The sequence below is a fragment of the Ambystoma mexicanum genome, chromosome 8 (genome assembly GCF_040938575.1).
Source record: "Ambystoma mexicanum isolate Mex_15411 chromosome 8, UKY_AmexF1_1, whole genome shotgun sequence".
Classification (NCBI taxonomy): domain Eukaryota; kingdom Metazoa; phylum Chordata; class Amphibia; order Caudata; family Ambystomatidae; genus Ambystoma; species Ambystoma mexicanum.
This window is the reverse complement of record NC_090929.1, coordinates 1,680,513,564-1,680,526,058: the sequence shown is the minus strand read 5'-3', so window position 1 is coordinate 1,680,526,058 and position 12,495 is coordinate 1,680,513,564. Positions and strand designations below refer to the sequence as shown.

At 50.7% G+C, this 12,495-nt stretch overlaps 1 protein-coding gene across 9 annotated transcripts in view; it reads right to left on the bottom strand.

The window, feature by feature from the left end:
* Positions 1-1,282: 1,282 nt before the first annotated feature.
* Positions 1,283-12,495, bottom strand: part of TACC2 (transforming acidic coiled-coil containing protein 2) — a 984,629-nt gene continuing 973,416 nt past the window's right edge. For all 9 annotated transcript variants that reach the window (XM_069611973.1, XM_069611974.1, XM_069611969.1 and 6 more), the window contains one exon: positions 1,283-1,914. In XM_069611973.1, the coding sequence (XP_069468074.1) occupies positions 1,849-1,914 (66 nt within the window). In that variant the 3' untranslated portion in view covers positions 1,283-1,848. The remainder of the gene's footprint in view (positions 1,915-12,495) is intronic.

Genomic DNA, 12,495 nt, shown 5'->3' with positions numbered 1-12,495 from the left:
ACATCACCTCTGAGAAAGGGGACAAACGGCACAATGTGGTGTCATAGTCATTTGCATAAAATGAAATAACACTTGGGAATGACCACAAGATGCTATATTTGAAATATGTCTGTGGTCGTGATTTCAGCACGAATTCCTTCTGGGCAAGCATTGCCCGCTGTGCTCTCTGCTCATTTAATTTGTCACAACACTCACCCTAACAGCAAAAGGTCTGCAAGCTGCATGGCCTATATAGTAATTTGGTCTTCTAAGTGTGAACCTTTTTCTGTTACATTTGAACATAAGAGGACCATTCATTTCAGTAAGTGCTTCACAGAGCTTGTTCCATCAATCAGTTTCCTGGCTCCACCCAAAGTAGCAGAAAAGAAAGTGTGGGGTGCTTGATAACAATCGTATTGCACTCCATTCGTGGAGTTGGCCAGGTAGTCAAGCGTATGCTTAAGGCCATGAAGATCCTGCTTGAAGAAGCAACAATCAATGCACTGCCTTATACATGAAAGCCCAGGTGTGCGTTTCCATGCAACAGACCATCTAATTGGCTCAGATATTTTAAACACGCGCTGATTAGTGGGTATGGTGGAACAAGACAAGAAATAACAATAGGAGAGCAGGCTAATTCCTGCTGTAAGTGTTCCGTGTCGCTATGCCAACCAGATGTTCTGATTCCAACATCTTCTCTCTGGAATGTTGATTTTGGCCATATGGTGGTGCTTGGCGACACCAAAATGCACCAAAACAAAACACCCCAGTCCCCCAAAAATTCCCATCCTCAGTTTGTGCTCCCATAGTGTTTGCTTACTTCTATACCTGATGTTGTAAAGTGAACAGCCTGCAATGAGGATGATGAGGGGGCGTAGTAGGTATTGGGGTGACAGCAGTAATGTGACATACACGCAATATCAATGCCTATTCTTTGCAAAAACGAGATGCAATGTCCACAAACAACCATAGATTGCAGGATTGTGTGTAGCATATCTTGCTATGAGAGGTTCATGTTCCAAAACCATAGCACCCTTGGAAAAATGAGAAAATATCTACCCTACTCAAATCCAGGAAAATCATCGCACCCAGGAAGTGACTCGGGTGTTGCCGGGTAGTGTGATGTGGTAGTGTGATGTGGGCATAAGTAGGGCTAGGGGAGCACGGTACTACCAAATAACATGCAGTGTAATACCACATTCATCCCTTTACTGTCTGCCCTAAGAATCTGTTTTGCACCATAAAAGGCTCTTACAAGTTTTCAAACATAATGAAGACAAATAAAAGACGTAATCTGCAATAATTACTTGTGTCTCAATGTAATCTCTTTATTTACAATGGAGAAGGGTATCGGGGGCGTGCGCTGTGCATGTGCTTCTTTTTGTGTTTTAGAATTTTCTTAATAAAGCATCAAACGCAGATTTACTTTTTTTGCTCCGTAAGGCGAGAAACCCATATATCCACAATCCTATAAAGTTCACTTAAAACAGGGTCCTCTGAACCCCTCAAAGAACATTGGACATGGGTGATCCAGAACAGGGGTCTGCAACCAGTCACCTCTCATCCTATAACTCCACAGCTCGGCAATCTCCCTGATACAGGAACATTATGAACCAGACGATAACAGTGAAAGCGCAGCGGAGGAAGGTGAGGGCGGGGTCGAGAGTCTGGCTTTGACCAGCACCGTCTACTGTCCACGAGGGTCGACTGCGACGGTAAACTCGGCGGTGCCGCAGGAACTGTATCGAAAGAGGCAAGCATTATCAGTCCACTCAAAACGCCTGCCTTTCTCCTTCCGCCCATCAGCTCTGCGGCACCACCAAGGGTCCAAACGTGTATTGCACTCAAATCACTGTGTCCCGGAAAGGGTTAACTCTTCCCCATCTTGGAAATCAGCTCGTCGCATATCTTGGTCAGTTCTTCAATCTCTTTATTCTGCCGGAAGAAGAAGAAGAAAGCACAGGTCAGACATGAGAGCTGGAATATTGATCCGAAGTGAGCTTAAGTATGCAGTCTGACATATACCACACTATAATAGGTGCTGGGAGGGGGCCAGGTATATCAAAGGCATCTGTCAATTGCCATCCCTGTGCTGGAAGTAGAACATCTGTGGCTATGAAGCAGTGGCAAAATGAAATGTGAACAGTGGACGCCCAGCTGCAGATTGGTGGGGACTGGAGGCAGTCAGAGAAACCTTGGGCAGTTAAGGAGAGTGACCCAACTAGAGAAAGGCAAGTGAGGTGCTCAGGTGGAACAAGTTGAAGGAGCAGACATTTAAAGACACACGGGTCAGCCTGATAGGCAAAGCAGTACATGAGGAGAGAGGCAGCCCTAGCTTACACATGCACAATAAAGAAAATGGTAGGCGTGGGTTAAAGGAAAGAGATGACTTGAGAAGGGGAGGTCCACTAAAGAGAAGGACAGTCTGTGAGGAAAGAGGATTTAGATGGGGGAGAAAGCTTTAGGAGGTAGCATTAGAGGGTGAGGGGGCCGGTCCAGAGAGTAAGAGTGGTTTAAGAGAGAAGAGAGAGGGGTTGGGGGGAGAGCAGGTCCAGAGAGTAAGAGTGGTTTAAGAGAGAAGAGCGAGGGGGTGGGGGAAGAGAAGGTCCAGAGAGAAAGAGTGGTTCAAGAGAGAAGAGAGAGGGGGAGAGCAGGTCCAGAGAGTAAGAGTGGTTTAAGAGAGAAGGGAGACGGGGTGGGGGGAGAGCAGGTCCAGAGAGTAAGAGTGGTTTAAGAGAGAAGAGAGGGGGGGCAGGTCCAGAGAGTAAGAGTGGTTTAAGAGAGAAGAGAGAGGGGGTGGGGGGACAGAAGGTTCAGAGAGTAAGAGTGGTTTAAGAGAGAAGAGAGAGGGGGTGGGGGTAGATTAGTTCCAGAGAGTAAGAGTGGTTTAAGAGAGAAGAGAGAGGGTGGCGGAGAGCAGGTCCAGAGAGTAAGAGTGGTTTAAGAGAGAAGAGAGGAGGGGGAGCTGGTCCAGAGAGTAAGAGTGGTTTAAGAGAGAAGTGAGAGGGGGTGGGCGGAGAGCAGGTCCAAAGAGTAAGAGTGGTTTAAGAGAGAAGAGAGAGGGGGTGAGGGTAGAGCAGGTCCAGGGAGTAAGAGTGGTTTAAGAGAGAAGAGAGGGGGGGCAGGTCCAGAGAGTAAGAGTGGTTTAAGAGAGAAGAGAGGGGGGAGCTGGTCCAGAGAGTAAGAGTGGTTTAAGAGAGAAGAGAGAGGGGGGGCAGGTCCAGAGAGTAAGAGTGGTTTAAGAGAGAAGAGAGGGGGGTGGGGGGGAAGAGAAGGTCCAGAGAGTAAGACTGGTTTAAGAGAGAAGAGAGAGGGGGGAGAGCAGGTCCAGAGAGTAAGAGTGATTTAAGAGAGAAGAGAGACAGGGTGGGGGGAGAGCAGGTCCAGAGAGTAAGAGTGGTTTAAGAGAGAAGAGAGGGGGGGCAGGTCCAGAGAGTAAGAGTGCTTTAAGAGAGAAGAGAGAGGGGGTGGGGGGACAGAAGGTTCAGAGAGTAAGAGTGGTTTAAGAGAGAAGAGAGAGGGGGTGGGGGTTGATTAGGTCCAGAGAGTAAGAGTGGTTTAAGAGAGAAGAGAGAGGGTGGGGGAGACCAGGTCCAGAGAGTAAGAGTGGTTTAAGAGAGAAGAGAGGAGCGGGAGCAGGTCCAGAGAGTAAGAGTGGTTTAAGAGAGAAGTGAGAGGGGGTGGGCTGAGAGCAGGTCCAAAGAGTAAGAGTGGTTTAAGAGAGAAGAGAGAGGGGGTGAGGGTAGAGCAGGTCCAGGGAGTAAGAGTGGTTTAAGAGAGAAGAGAGAGGGGGTGGGGGGACAGAAGGTTCAGAGGGTAAGAGTGGTTTAAGAGAGAAGAGAGAGGGGGTGGGGGTAGATTAGGTCCAGAGAGTAAGAGTGGTTTAAGAGAGAAGAGAGAGGGTGGCGGAGAGCAGGTCCAGAGAGAAGAGAGTAGGGGGAGCAGGTCCAGAGAGTAAGAGTGGTTTAAGAGAGAAGTGAGAGGGGGTGGGCGGAGAGCAGGTCCAAAGAGTAAGAGTGGTTTAAGAGAGAAGAGAGAGGGGGTGAGGGTAGAGCAGATCCAGGGAGTAAGAGTGGTTTAAGAGAGAAGAGAGGGGGGGCAGGTCCAGAGAGTAAGAGTGGTTTAAGAGAGAAGAGAGGGGGGAGCAGGTCCAGAGAGTAAGAGTGGTTTAAGAGACAAGAGAGAGGGGGGGAGCAGGTCCAGAGAGTAAGAGTGGTTTAAGAGAGAAGAGAGGGCGGTGGGGGGAAGAGAAGGTCCAGAGAGTAAGACTGGTTTAAGAGAGAAGAGAGAGGGGGGAGAGCAGGTCCAGAGAGTAAGAGTGATTTAAGAGAGAAGAGAGACAGGGTGGGGGGAGAGCAGGTCCAGAGAGTAAGAGTGGTTTAAGAGAGAAGAGAGGGGGGGCGGGTCCAGAGAGTAAGAGTGCTTTAAGAGAGAAGAGAGAGGGGGTGGGGGGACAGAAGTTTCAGAGAGTAAGAGTGGTTTAAGAGAGAAGAGAGAGGGGGTGGGGTAGATTAGGTCCAGAGAGTAAGAGTGGTTTAAGAGAGAAGAGAGAGGGTGGGGGAGACCAGGTCCAGAGAGTAAGAGTGGTTTAAGAGAGAAGAGAGGAGAGGGAGCAGGTCCAGAGAGTAAGAGTGGTTTAAGAGAGAAGTGAGAGGGGGTGGGCGGAGAGCATGTCCAAAGAGTAAGAGTGGTTTAAGAGAGAAGAGAGAGGGGGTGAGGGTAGAGCAGGTCCAGGGAGTAAGAGTGGTTTAAGAGAGAAGAGAGGGGGGGCAGGTCCAGAGAGTAAGAGTGGTTTAAGAGAGAAGAGAGGGGGGAGCTGGTCCAGAGAGTAAGAGTGGTTTAAGAGAGAAGGGAGAGGGGGGGCAGGTCCAGAGAGTAAGAGTGGTTTAAGAGAGAAGAGAGGGGGGTGGGGGGGAAGAGAAGGTCCAGAGAGTAAGACTGGTTTAAGAGAGAGGAGAGAGGGGGGAGAGCAGGTCCAGAGAGTAAGAGTAATTTAAGAGAGAAGAGACAGGGTGGGGGGAGAGCAGGTCCAGAGAGTAAGAGTGGTTTAAGAGAGAAGAGAGGGGGGGCAGGTCCAGAGAGTAAGAGTGCTTTAAGAGAGAAGAGAGAGGGGGTGGGGGACAGAAGGTTCAGAGAGTAAGAGTGGTTTAAGAGAGAAGAGAGAGGGGGTGGGGGTAGATTAGGTCCAGAGAGTAAGAGTGGTTTAAGAGAGAAGAGAGAGGGTGGGGGAGACCAGGTCCAGGGAGTAAGAGTGGTTTAAGAGAGAAGAGAGGGGGGACAGGTCCAGAGAGTAAGAGTGGTTTAAGAGAGAAGAGAGGGGGAGCAGGTCCAGAGAGTAAGAGTGGTTTAAGAGAGAAGAGAGAGGGGGGGAGCAGGTCCAGAAAGTAAGAGTGGTTTAAGAGAGAAGAGAGGGGGGTGGGGGGAAGAGAAGGTCCAGAGAGTAAGACTGGTTTAAGAGAGAAGAGAGAGGGGGGAGAGCAGGTCCAGAGAGTAAGAGTGATTTAAAAGAGAAGAGAGACAGGGTGGGGGGAGAGCAGGTCCAGAGAGTAAGAGTGCTTTAAGAGAGAAGAGAGAGGGGGTGGGGGGACAGAAGGTTCAGAGAGTAAGAGTGGTTTAAGAGAGAAGAGAGAGGGGGTGGGGGTAGATTAGGTCCAGAGAGTAAGAGTGGTTTAAGAGAGAAGAGAGAGGGTGGGGGAGACCAGGTCCAGAGAGTAAGAGTGGTTTAAGAGAGAAGAGAGGAGCGGGAGCAGGTCCAGAGAGTAGGAGTGGTTTAAGAGAGAAGTGAGAGGGGGTGTGCGGAGAGCATGTCCAAAGAGTAAGAGTGGTTTAAGAGAGAAGAGAGAGGGGGTGGGGGTAGAGCAGGTCCAGGGAGTAAGAGTGGTTTAAGAGAGAAGAGAGGGGGGCAGGTCCAGAGAGTAAGAGTGGTTTAAGAGAGAAGAGAGGGGGGGGCAGGTCCAGAGAGTAAGAGTGGTTTAAGAGAGAAGAGAGACGGGGTGGGGGGAGAACAGGTCCAGAGAGTAAGAGTGGTTTAAGAGAGAAGAGAGGGGGGGCAGGTCCAGAGAGTAAGAGTGCTTTAAGAGAGAAGAGAGAGGGGGTGGGGGGACAGAAGGTTCAGAGAGTAAGAGTGGTTTAAGAGAGAAGAGAGAGGGGGTGGGGGTAGATTAGGTCCAGAGAGTAAGAGTGGTTTAAGAGAGAAGAGAGAGGGTGGCGGAGAGCAGGTCCAGAGAGTAAGAGTGGTTTAAGAGAGAAGAGAGGAGGGGGAGCAGGTCCAGAGAGTAAGAGTGGTTTAAGAGAGAAGTGAGAGGGGGTGGGCGGAGAGCAGGTCCAAAGAGTAAGAGTGGTTTAAGAGAGAAGAGAGAGGGTGTGAGGGTAGAGCAGGTCCAGGGAGTAAGAGTGGTTTAAGAGAGAAGAGAGGGGGGGCAGGTCCAGAGAGTAAGAGTGGTTTAAGAGAGAAGAGAGGGGGGAGCTGGTCCAGAGAGTAAGAGTGGTTTAAGAGAGAAGAGAGAGGGGGGGGGCAGGTCCAGAGAGTAAGAGTGGTTTAAGAGAGAAGAGAGGGGGGTGGGGGGGAAGAGAAGGTCCAGAGACTAAGACTGGTTTAAGAGAGAAGAGAGAGGGGGGAGAGCAGGTCCAGAGAGTAAGAGTGATTTAAGAGAGAAGAGAGACAGGGTGGGGGGAGAGCAGGTCCAGAGAGTAAGAGTGGTTTAAGAGAGAAGAGAGGGGGGGCGGGTCCAGAGAGTAAGAGTGCTTTAAGAGAGAAGAGAGAGGGGGTGGGGGTAGATTAGGTCCAGAGAGTAAGAGTGGTTTAAGAGAGAAGAGAGAGGGTGGGGGAGACCAGGTCCAGAGAGTAAGAGTGGTTTAAGAGAGAAGAGAGGAGCGGGAGCAGGTCCAGAGAGTAAAAGTGGTTTAAGAGAGAAGTGAGAGGGGGTGGGCGGGGAGCATGTCCAAAGAGTAAGAGTGGTTTAAGAGAGAAGAGAGAGGGGGTGAGGGTAGAGCAGGTCCAGGGAGTAAGAGTGGTTTAAGAGAGAAGAGAGGGGGGGCAGGTCCAGAGAGTAAGAGTGGTTTAAGAGAGAAGAGAGGGGGGAGCAGGTCCAGAGAGTAAGAGTGGTTTTAGAGAGAAGAGAGAGGGGGTGGGGGTAGATTAGGTCCAGAGAGTAAGAGTGGTTTAAGAGAGAAGAGAGAGGGTGGGGGAGAGCAGGTCCAGAGAGTAAGAGTGGTTTAAGAGAGAAGAGAGGAGGGTGAGCAGGTCCAGAGAGTAAGAGTGGTTTAAGAGAGAAGAGAGAGGGGGTGGGGGTAGATTAGGTCCAGAGAGTAAGAGTGGTTTAAGAGAGAAGAGAGAGGGTGGGGGAGAGCAGGTCCAGAGAGTAAGAGTGGTTTAAGAGAGAAGAGAGGAGGGTGAGCAGGTCCAGAGAGTAAGAGTGGTTTAAGAGAGAAGAGAGAGGGGGTGGGGGTAGATTAGGTCCAGAGAGTAAGAGTGGTTTAAGAGAGAAGAGTGGAGCGGGAGCAGGTCCAGAGAGTAAGAGTGGTTTAAGAGAGAAGTGAGAGGGGGTGGGCGGAGAGCATGTCCAAAGAGTAAGAGTGGTTTAAGAGAGAAGAGAGAGGGGGTGAGGGTAGAGCAGGTCCAGGGAGTAAGAGTGGTTTAAGAGAGAAGAGAGGGGGGGGCAGGTCCAGAGAGTAAGAGTGGTTTAAGAGAGAAGAGAGGGGGGGGCAGGTCCAGAGAGTAAGAGTGGTTTAAGAGAGAAGAGAGAGGGGGGAAAGCAGGTCCAGAGAGTAAGAGTGGTTTAAGAGAGAAGAGAGAGGGGGTGAGGGTAGAGCAGGTCCAGGGAGTAAGAGTGGTTTAAGAGAGAAGAGAGGGGGGGCAGGTCCAGAGAGTAAGAGTGGTTTAAGAGAGAAGAGAGGGGGGGCAGGTCCAGAGAGTAAGAGTGGTTTAAGAGAGAAGAGAGAGGGGGGAAAGCAGGTCCAGAGAGTAAGAGTGGTTTAAGAGAGAAGAGAGAGGGGGTGGGGGTAGAGTAGGTCCAGAGAGTAAGAGTGGTTTAAGAGAGAAGAGAGAGGGGGTGAGGGTAGAGCAGGTCCAGGGAGTAAGAGTGGTTTAAGAGAGAAGAGAGGGGGGGCAGGTCCAGAGAGTAAGAGTGGTTTAAGAGAGAAGAGAGGGGGGGCAGGTCCAGAGAGTAAGAGTGGTTTAAGAGAGAAGAGAGGAGGGTGAGCAGGTCCAGAGAGTAAGAGTGGTTTAAGAGAGAAGTGAGAGGGGGTGAGGGTAGAGCAGGTCCAGGGAGTAAGAGTGGTTTAAGAGAGAAGAGAGGGGGGCAGGTCCAGAGAGTAAGAGTGGTTTAAGAGAGAAGAGAGGGGGGAGCAGGTCCAGAGAGCAAGAGTGGTTTAAGAGAGAAGAGATAGGGGGGAGAGCAGGTCCAGAGAGTAAGAGTGGTTTAAGAGAGAGGAGAGAGGGGGTGGGGGAAGAGAAGGTCCAGAGAGTAAGACTGGTTTAAGAGAGAAGAGAGAGGGGGAGAGCAGGTCCAGAGAGTAACAGTGATTTAAGAGAGAAGATAGGGGGGAGCAGGTCCAGAGAGTAAGAAAGGTTTAAGAGAGAAGAGAGAGGGGGGGAGCAGGTCCAGAGAGTAAGAGTGGTTTAAGAGAGAAGAGAGAGGGGGTGAGGGTAGAGCAGGTCCAGGGAGTAAGAGTGGTTTAAGAGAGAAGAGAGGGGGGACAGGTCCAGAGAGTAAGAGTGGTCTAAGAGAGAAGAGAGGGGGGTAGAGCAGGTCCAGAGAGTAAGAGTGGTTTAAGAGAGAAGAGAGAGGGGGGAGAGCAGGTCCAGATAGTAAGAGTGGTTTAAGAGAGAAGAGAGAGGGGGTGGGGGAGGAGAAGGTCCAGAGAGTAAGACTGGTTTAAGAGAGAAGAGAGAGGGGGGGAGAGCAGGTCCAGAGAGTAAGAGTGATTTAAGAGAGAAGATAGGGGGGAGCAGGTCCAGAGAGTAAGAAAGGTTTAAGAGAGAAGAGAGGAGGGGGAGCAGGTCCAGAGAGTAAGAGTGATTTAAGAGAGAAGAGAGAGGGGGTGAGGGTAGAGCAGGTCCAGGGAGTAAGAGTGGTTTAAGAGAGAAGAGAGAGGGCAGGTCCAGAGAGTAAGAGTGGTTTAAGAGAGAAGATATGGGGGAGCAGGTCCAGAGAGTAAGAAAGGTTTAAGAGAGAAGAGAGAGGGGGGAGCAGGTCCAGAGAGTAAGAGTGGTTTAAGAGAGAAGAGAGAGGGGGTGGGTGGAGAGCAGGTCCAAAGAGTAAGAGTGGTTTAAGAGAGAAGAGAGAGGGGGTGAGGGTAGAGCAGGTCCAGGGAGTAAGAGTGGTTTAAGAGACAAGAGAGGGGGGCAGGTCCAGAGAGTAAGAGTGGTTTAAGAGAGAAGAGAGGGGGGAGAGCAGGTCCAGAGAGTAAGAGTGGTTTAAGAGAGAAGATAGGGGGGAGCAGTTCCAGGGAGTAAGAAAGGTTTAAGAGAGAAGAGAGCGGAAGGAGCAGGTCCAGAGAGTAAGAGTGGTTTAAGAGAGAAGAGAGAGGGGGTGGGCGGAGAGCAGGTCCAAAGAGTAAGAGTGATTTAAGAGAGAAGAGAGAGGGGGTGAGGGTAGAGCAGGTCCAGGGAGTAAGAGTGGTTTAAGAGAGAAGAGAGGGGGGGCAGGTCCAGAGAGTAAGAGTGGTTTAAGAGAGAAGAGAGGGGGAGAGCAGGTCCAGAGAGTAAGAGTGGTTTAAGAGAGAGGAGAGAGGGGGGAGACCAGGTCCAGAGAGTAAGAGTGGTTTAAGAGAGAAGAGAGGGGGGAGAGCAGGTCCAGAGAGTAAAAGTGGTTTAAGAGAGAAGAGAGGGGGAGAGCAGGTCCAGAGAGTAAGAGTGATTTAAGAGAGAAGATAGGGGGAGCAGGTCCAGAGAGTAAGAAAGGTTTAAGAGAGAAGAGAGGAGGGGGAGCAGGTCCAGAGAGTAAGAGTAGTTTAAGAGAGAAGAGAGAGGGGGTGGGCGGAGAGCAGGTCCAAAGAGTAAGAGTGGTTTAAGAGAGAAGAGAGAGGGGGTGAGGGTAGAGCAGGTCCAGGGAGTAAGAGTGGTTTAAGAGAGAAGAGAGGGAGGGCAGGTCCAGAGAGTAAGAGTGTTTTAAGAGAGAAGAGAGGGGGGAGCAGGTCCAGAGAGTAAGAGTGGTTTAAGAGAGAAGAGAGAAGAGAGATGGGGGGAGAGCAGGTCCAGAGAGTAAGAGTGGTTTAAGAGAGAAGAGAGAGGGGGTGGGGGGAAGAGAAGGTCCAGAGAGTAAGACTGGTTTAAGAGAGAAGAGAGGGGGGGAGCAGATCCAGAGAGTAAGAGTGATTTAAGAGAGAAGATAGGGGGAGCAGGTCCAGAGAGTAAGAAAGGTTTACGAGAGAAGAGAGAGGGGGGAGCAGGTCCAGAGAGTAAGAGTGGTTTAAGAGAGAAGAGAGAGCGGGGAGCAGGTCCAGAGACTAAGAGTGGTTTAAGAGAGAAGAGGGGGGGAGAGCAGGTCCAGATAGAAAGAGTGGTTTAAGACAGAAGAGAGAGGGGGGGGAAGCAGGTCCAGAGAGTAAGAGTGGTTTACGAGAGAAGAGAGGGGGGGAGAGCAGGTCCAGATAGAAAGAGTGGTTTGAGAGAGAAGAGAGAGGGGGGAGCAGGTCCAGAGAGTAAGAGTGGTTTAAGAGAGAAGAGAGAGGTGGGAGCAGGTCCAGAGAGTAAGCATGGTTTAAGAGAGCAGAGATACAGCATGGGAGTAGAGCGGCATCCCTGGTAGAGATGGACAGAAAACGATAGAGTGGGAATCACAGCTTGATGAGGCAGCCCGAAGAAAGGGAGACTAAGGCAGAATAAAGAGGCTGGTAAGTTGACAAGCATCTTGTTAGCCGACATGTCAGCCCGGATATCACCTTACTTGGCAGACAGGCTTGGAAAGGGTGCAGTTGACTAGCCTTTTTACCTTGGTGTTATTGGCCGGCCTGTTGGCGTAAGTGCTATTAGCTGACATGTTTGGTGTGTTATTGGTGCATAAGCCTGTCAACTTGTTATTTGCTCACATATCGCCCAGGTTGTCAATGGATGATGATAAGCTGAGCATGTTGTACTAGGTTGACAAGTCGCTCAATCTGTTTATTAGGCAAAATATCAACCAGGGGTATTATGGAATGAAAGGTCAGCCATAATAATATTGCATGCCATGTCAGCCCCCGTGTTATCAGCTGACTGGGATGGTATCAGCCTACATATCTTTTAGGCTGTGATTGTCTAGTTAGTCATCCAGGTTATTATCAGATGACCAGAATGGTATCAGCTGACACATCAGCCAGGGGGAGATTGGCTGGCATGTCATTTGGGTGTACTTAGCTTACCAGGATGGTATCAACTGACACATCAGCCAGGGGGTGATTGGCTGGCATGTCATTTGGGTGTACTTAGCTGACCAGGATGGTATCAGCTCACACATCAGCCAGGGGGTGATTGGCTGGCATGTCATTTGGGTGTACTTAGCTGGCCAGGATGGTCTCAACTGACACATTCACTGGGGTGTGATTGGCTGGCATGTCATCTGGGTTGGCATCAGCTGACCAGAATGGTATTAGCTGACACATCTGCCAGGGTGTGGTGATTGGCTGGCATGTCAGTCAGGGTGTAATCAGCTGACACATCTGCCAGGGTGTGGTGATTGGCTGGCATGTCAGTCAGGGTGTAATCAGCTGACACATCTGCCAGGGTGTGGTGATTGGCTGGCATGTCAGTCAGGGTGTAATCAGCTGACACATCTGCCAGGGTGTGGTGATTGGCTGGCATGTCAGTCAGGGTGTAATCAGCTGACACATCTGCCAGAGTGTGGTGATTGGCAGTCATGTCAGTCAGGGTGTAATCAGCTGACACATCCGCCAGGGTGTGGTGATTGGCTGGCATGTCAGTCAGGGTGTAATCAGCTGACACATCTGCCAGGGTGTGGTGATCAGCTGGTCATGTAGTCAGGGTTTAACCAGCTGACACATCTGCCAGGGTTTGGTGATCGGCTGGCATGTCAGTCAGGGTGCAATCAGCTGAAAAGTCTAGGGCCTCATTATGAGAAGGGTGGTAGCCATGGAGCTATTAGCTCCATGGCTGCCTCCCATACCGTGCCCGTGTCCGGTCTCGTTCAATGGGGACTTACCGGTGTAGTCCAACCCTGGCGGGACCGGTAAGTCCCCATTGAACAGACCATTTTCCATTCCCATTTGAGCCCCCTGAGGGCTCAATGGGAATGGGGAGGGCGCTAATAACGGGCTTGTGACTTGCAAGCCCGTTATTAGCGCCCTGGTCCCTTAGCGGGACCCGTAAGGGACGTGTGGTCAGACCCCACGTTCCTTACGGTCCCCGCCAAGGGACCTTGGAATAGGGCGGTAAGGGATTACCAGCACCGGTCTCCTTACCGGTGCCCAGTATCCCCTTACCGCCCACCTTGTAATGACCCCCTATCACTCTGTTACCAGCTAACATGTCAACTAACACAGTTTACCTCCCCTTTCCTTCATAAGGATCTGCCTCCT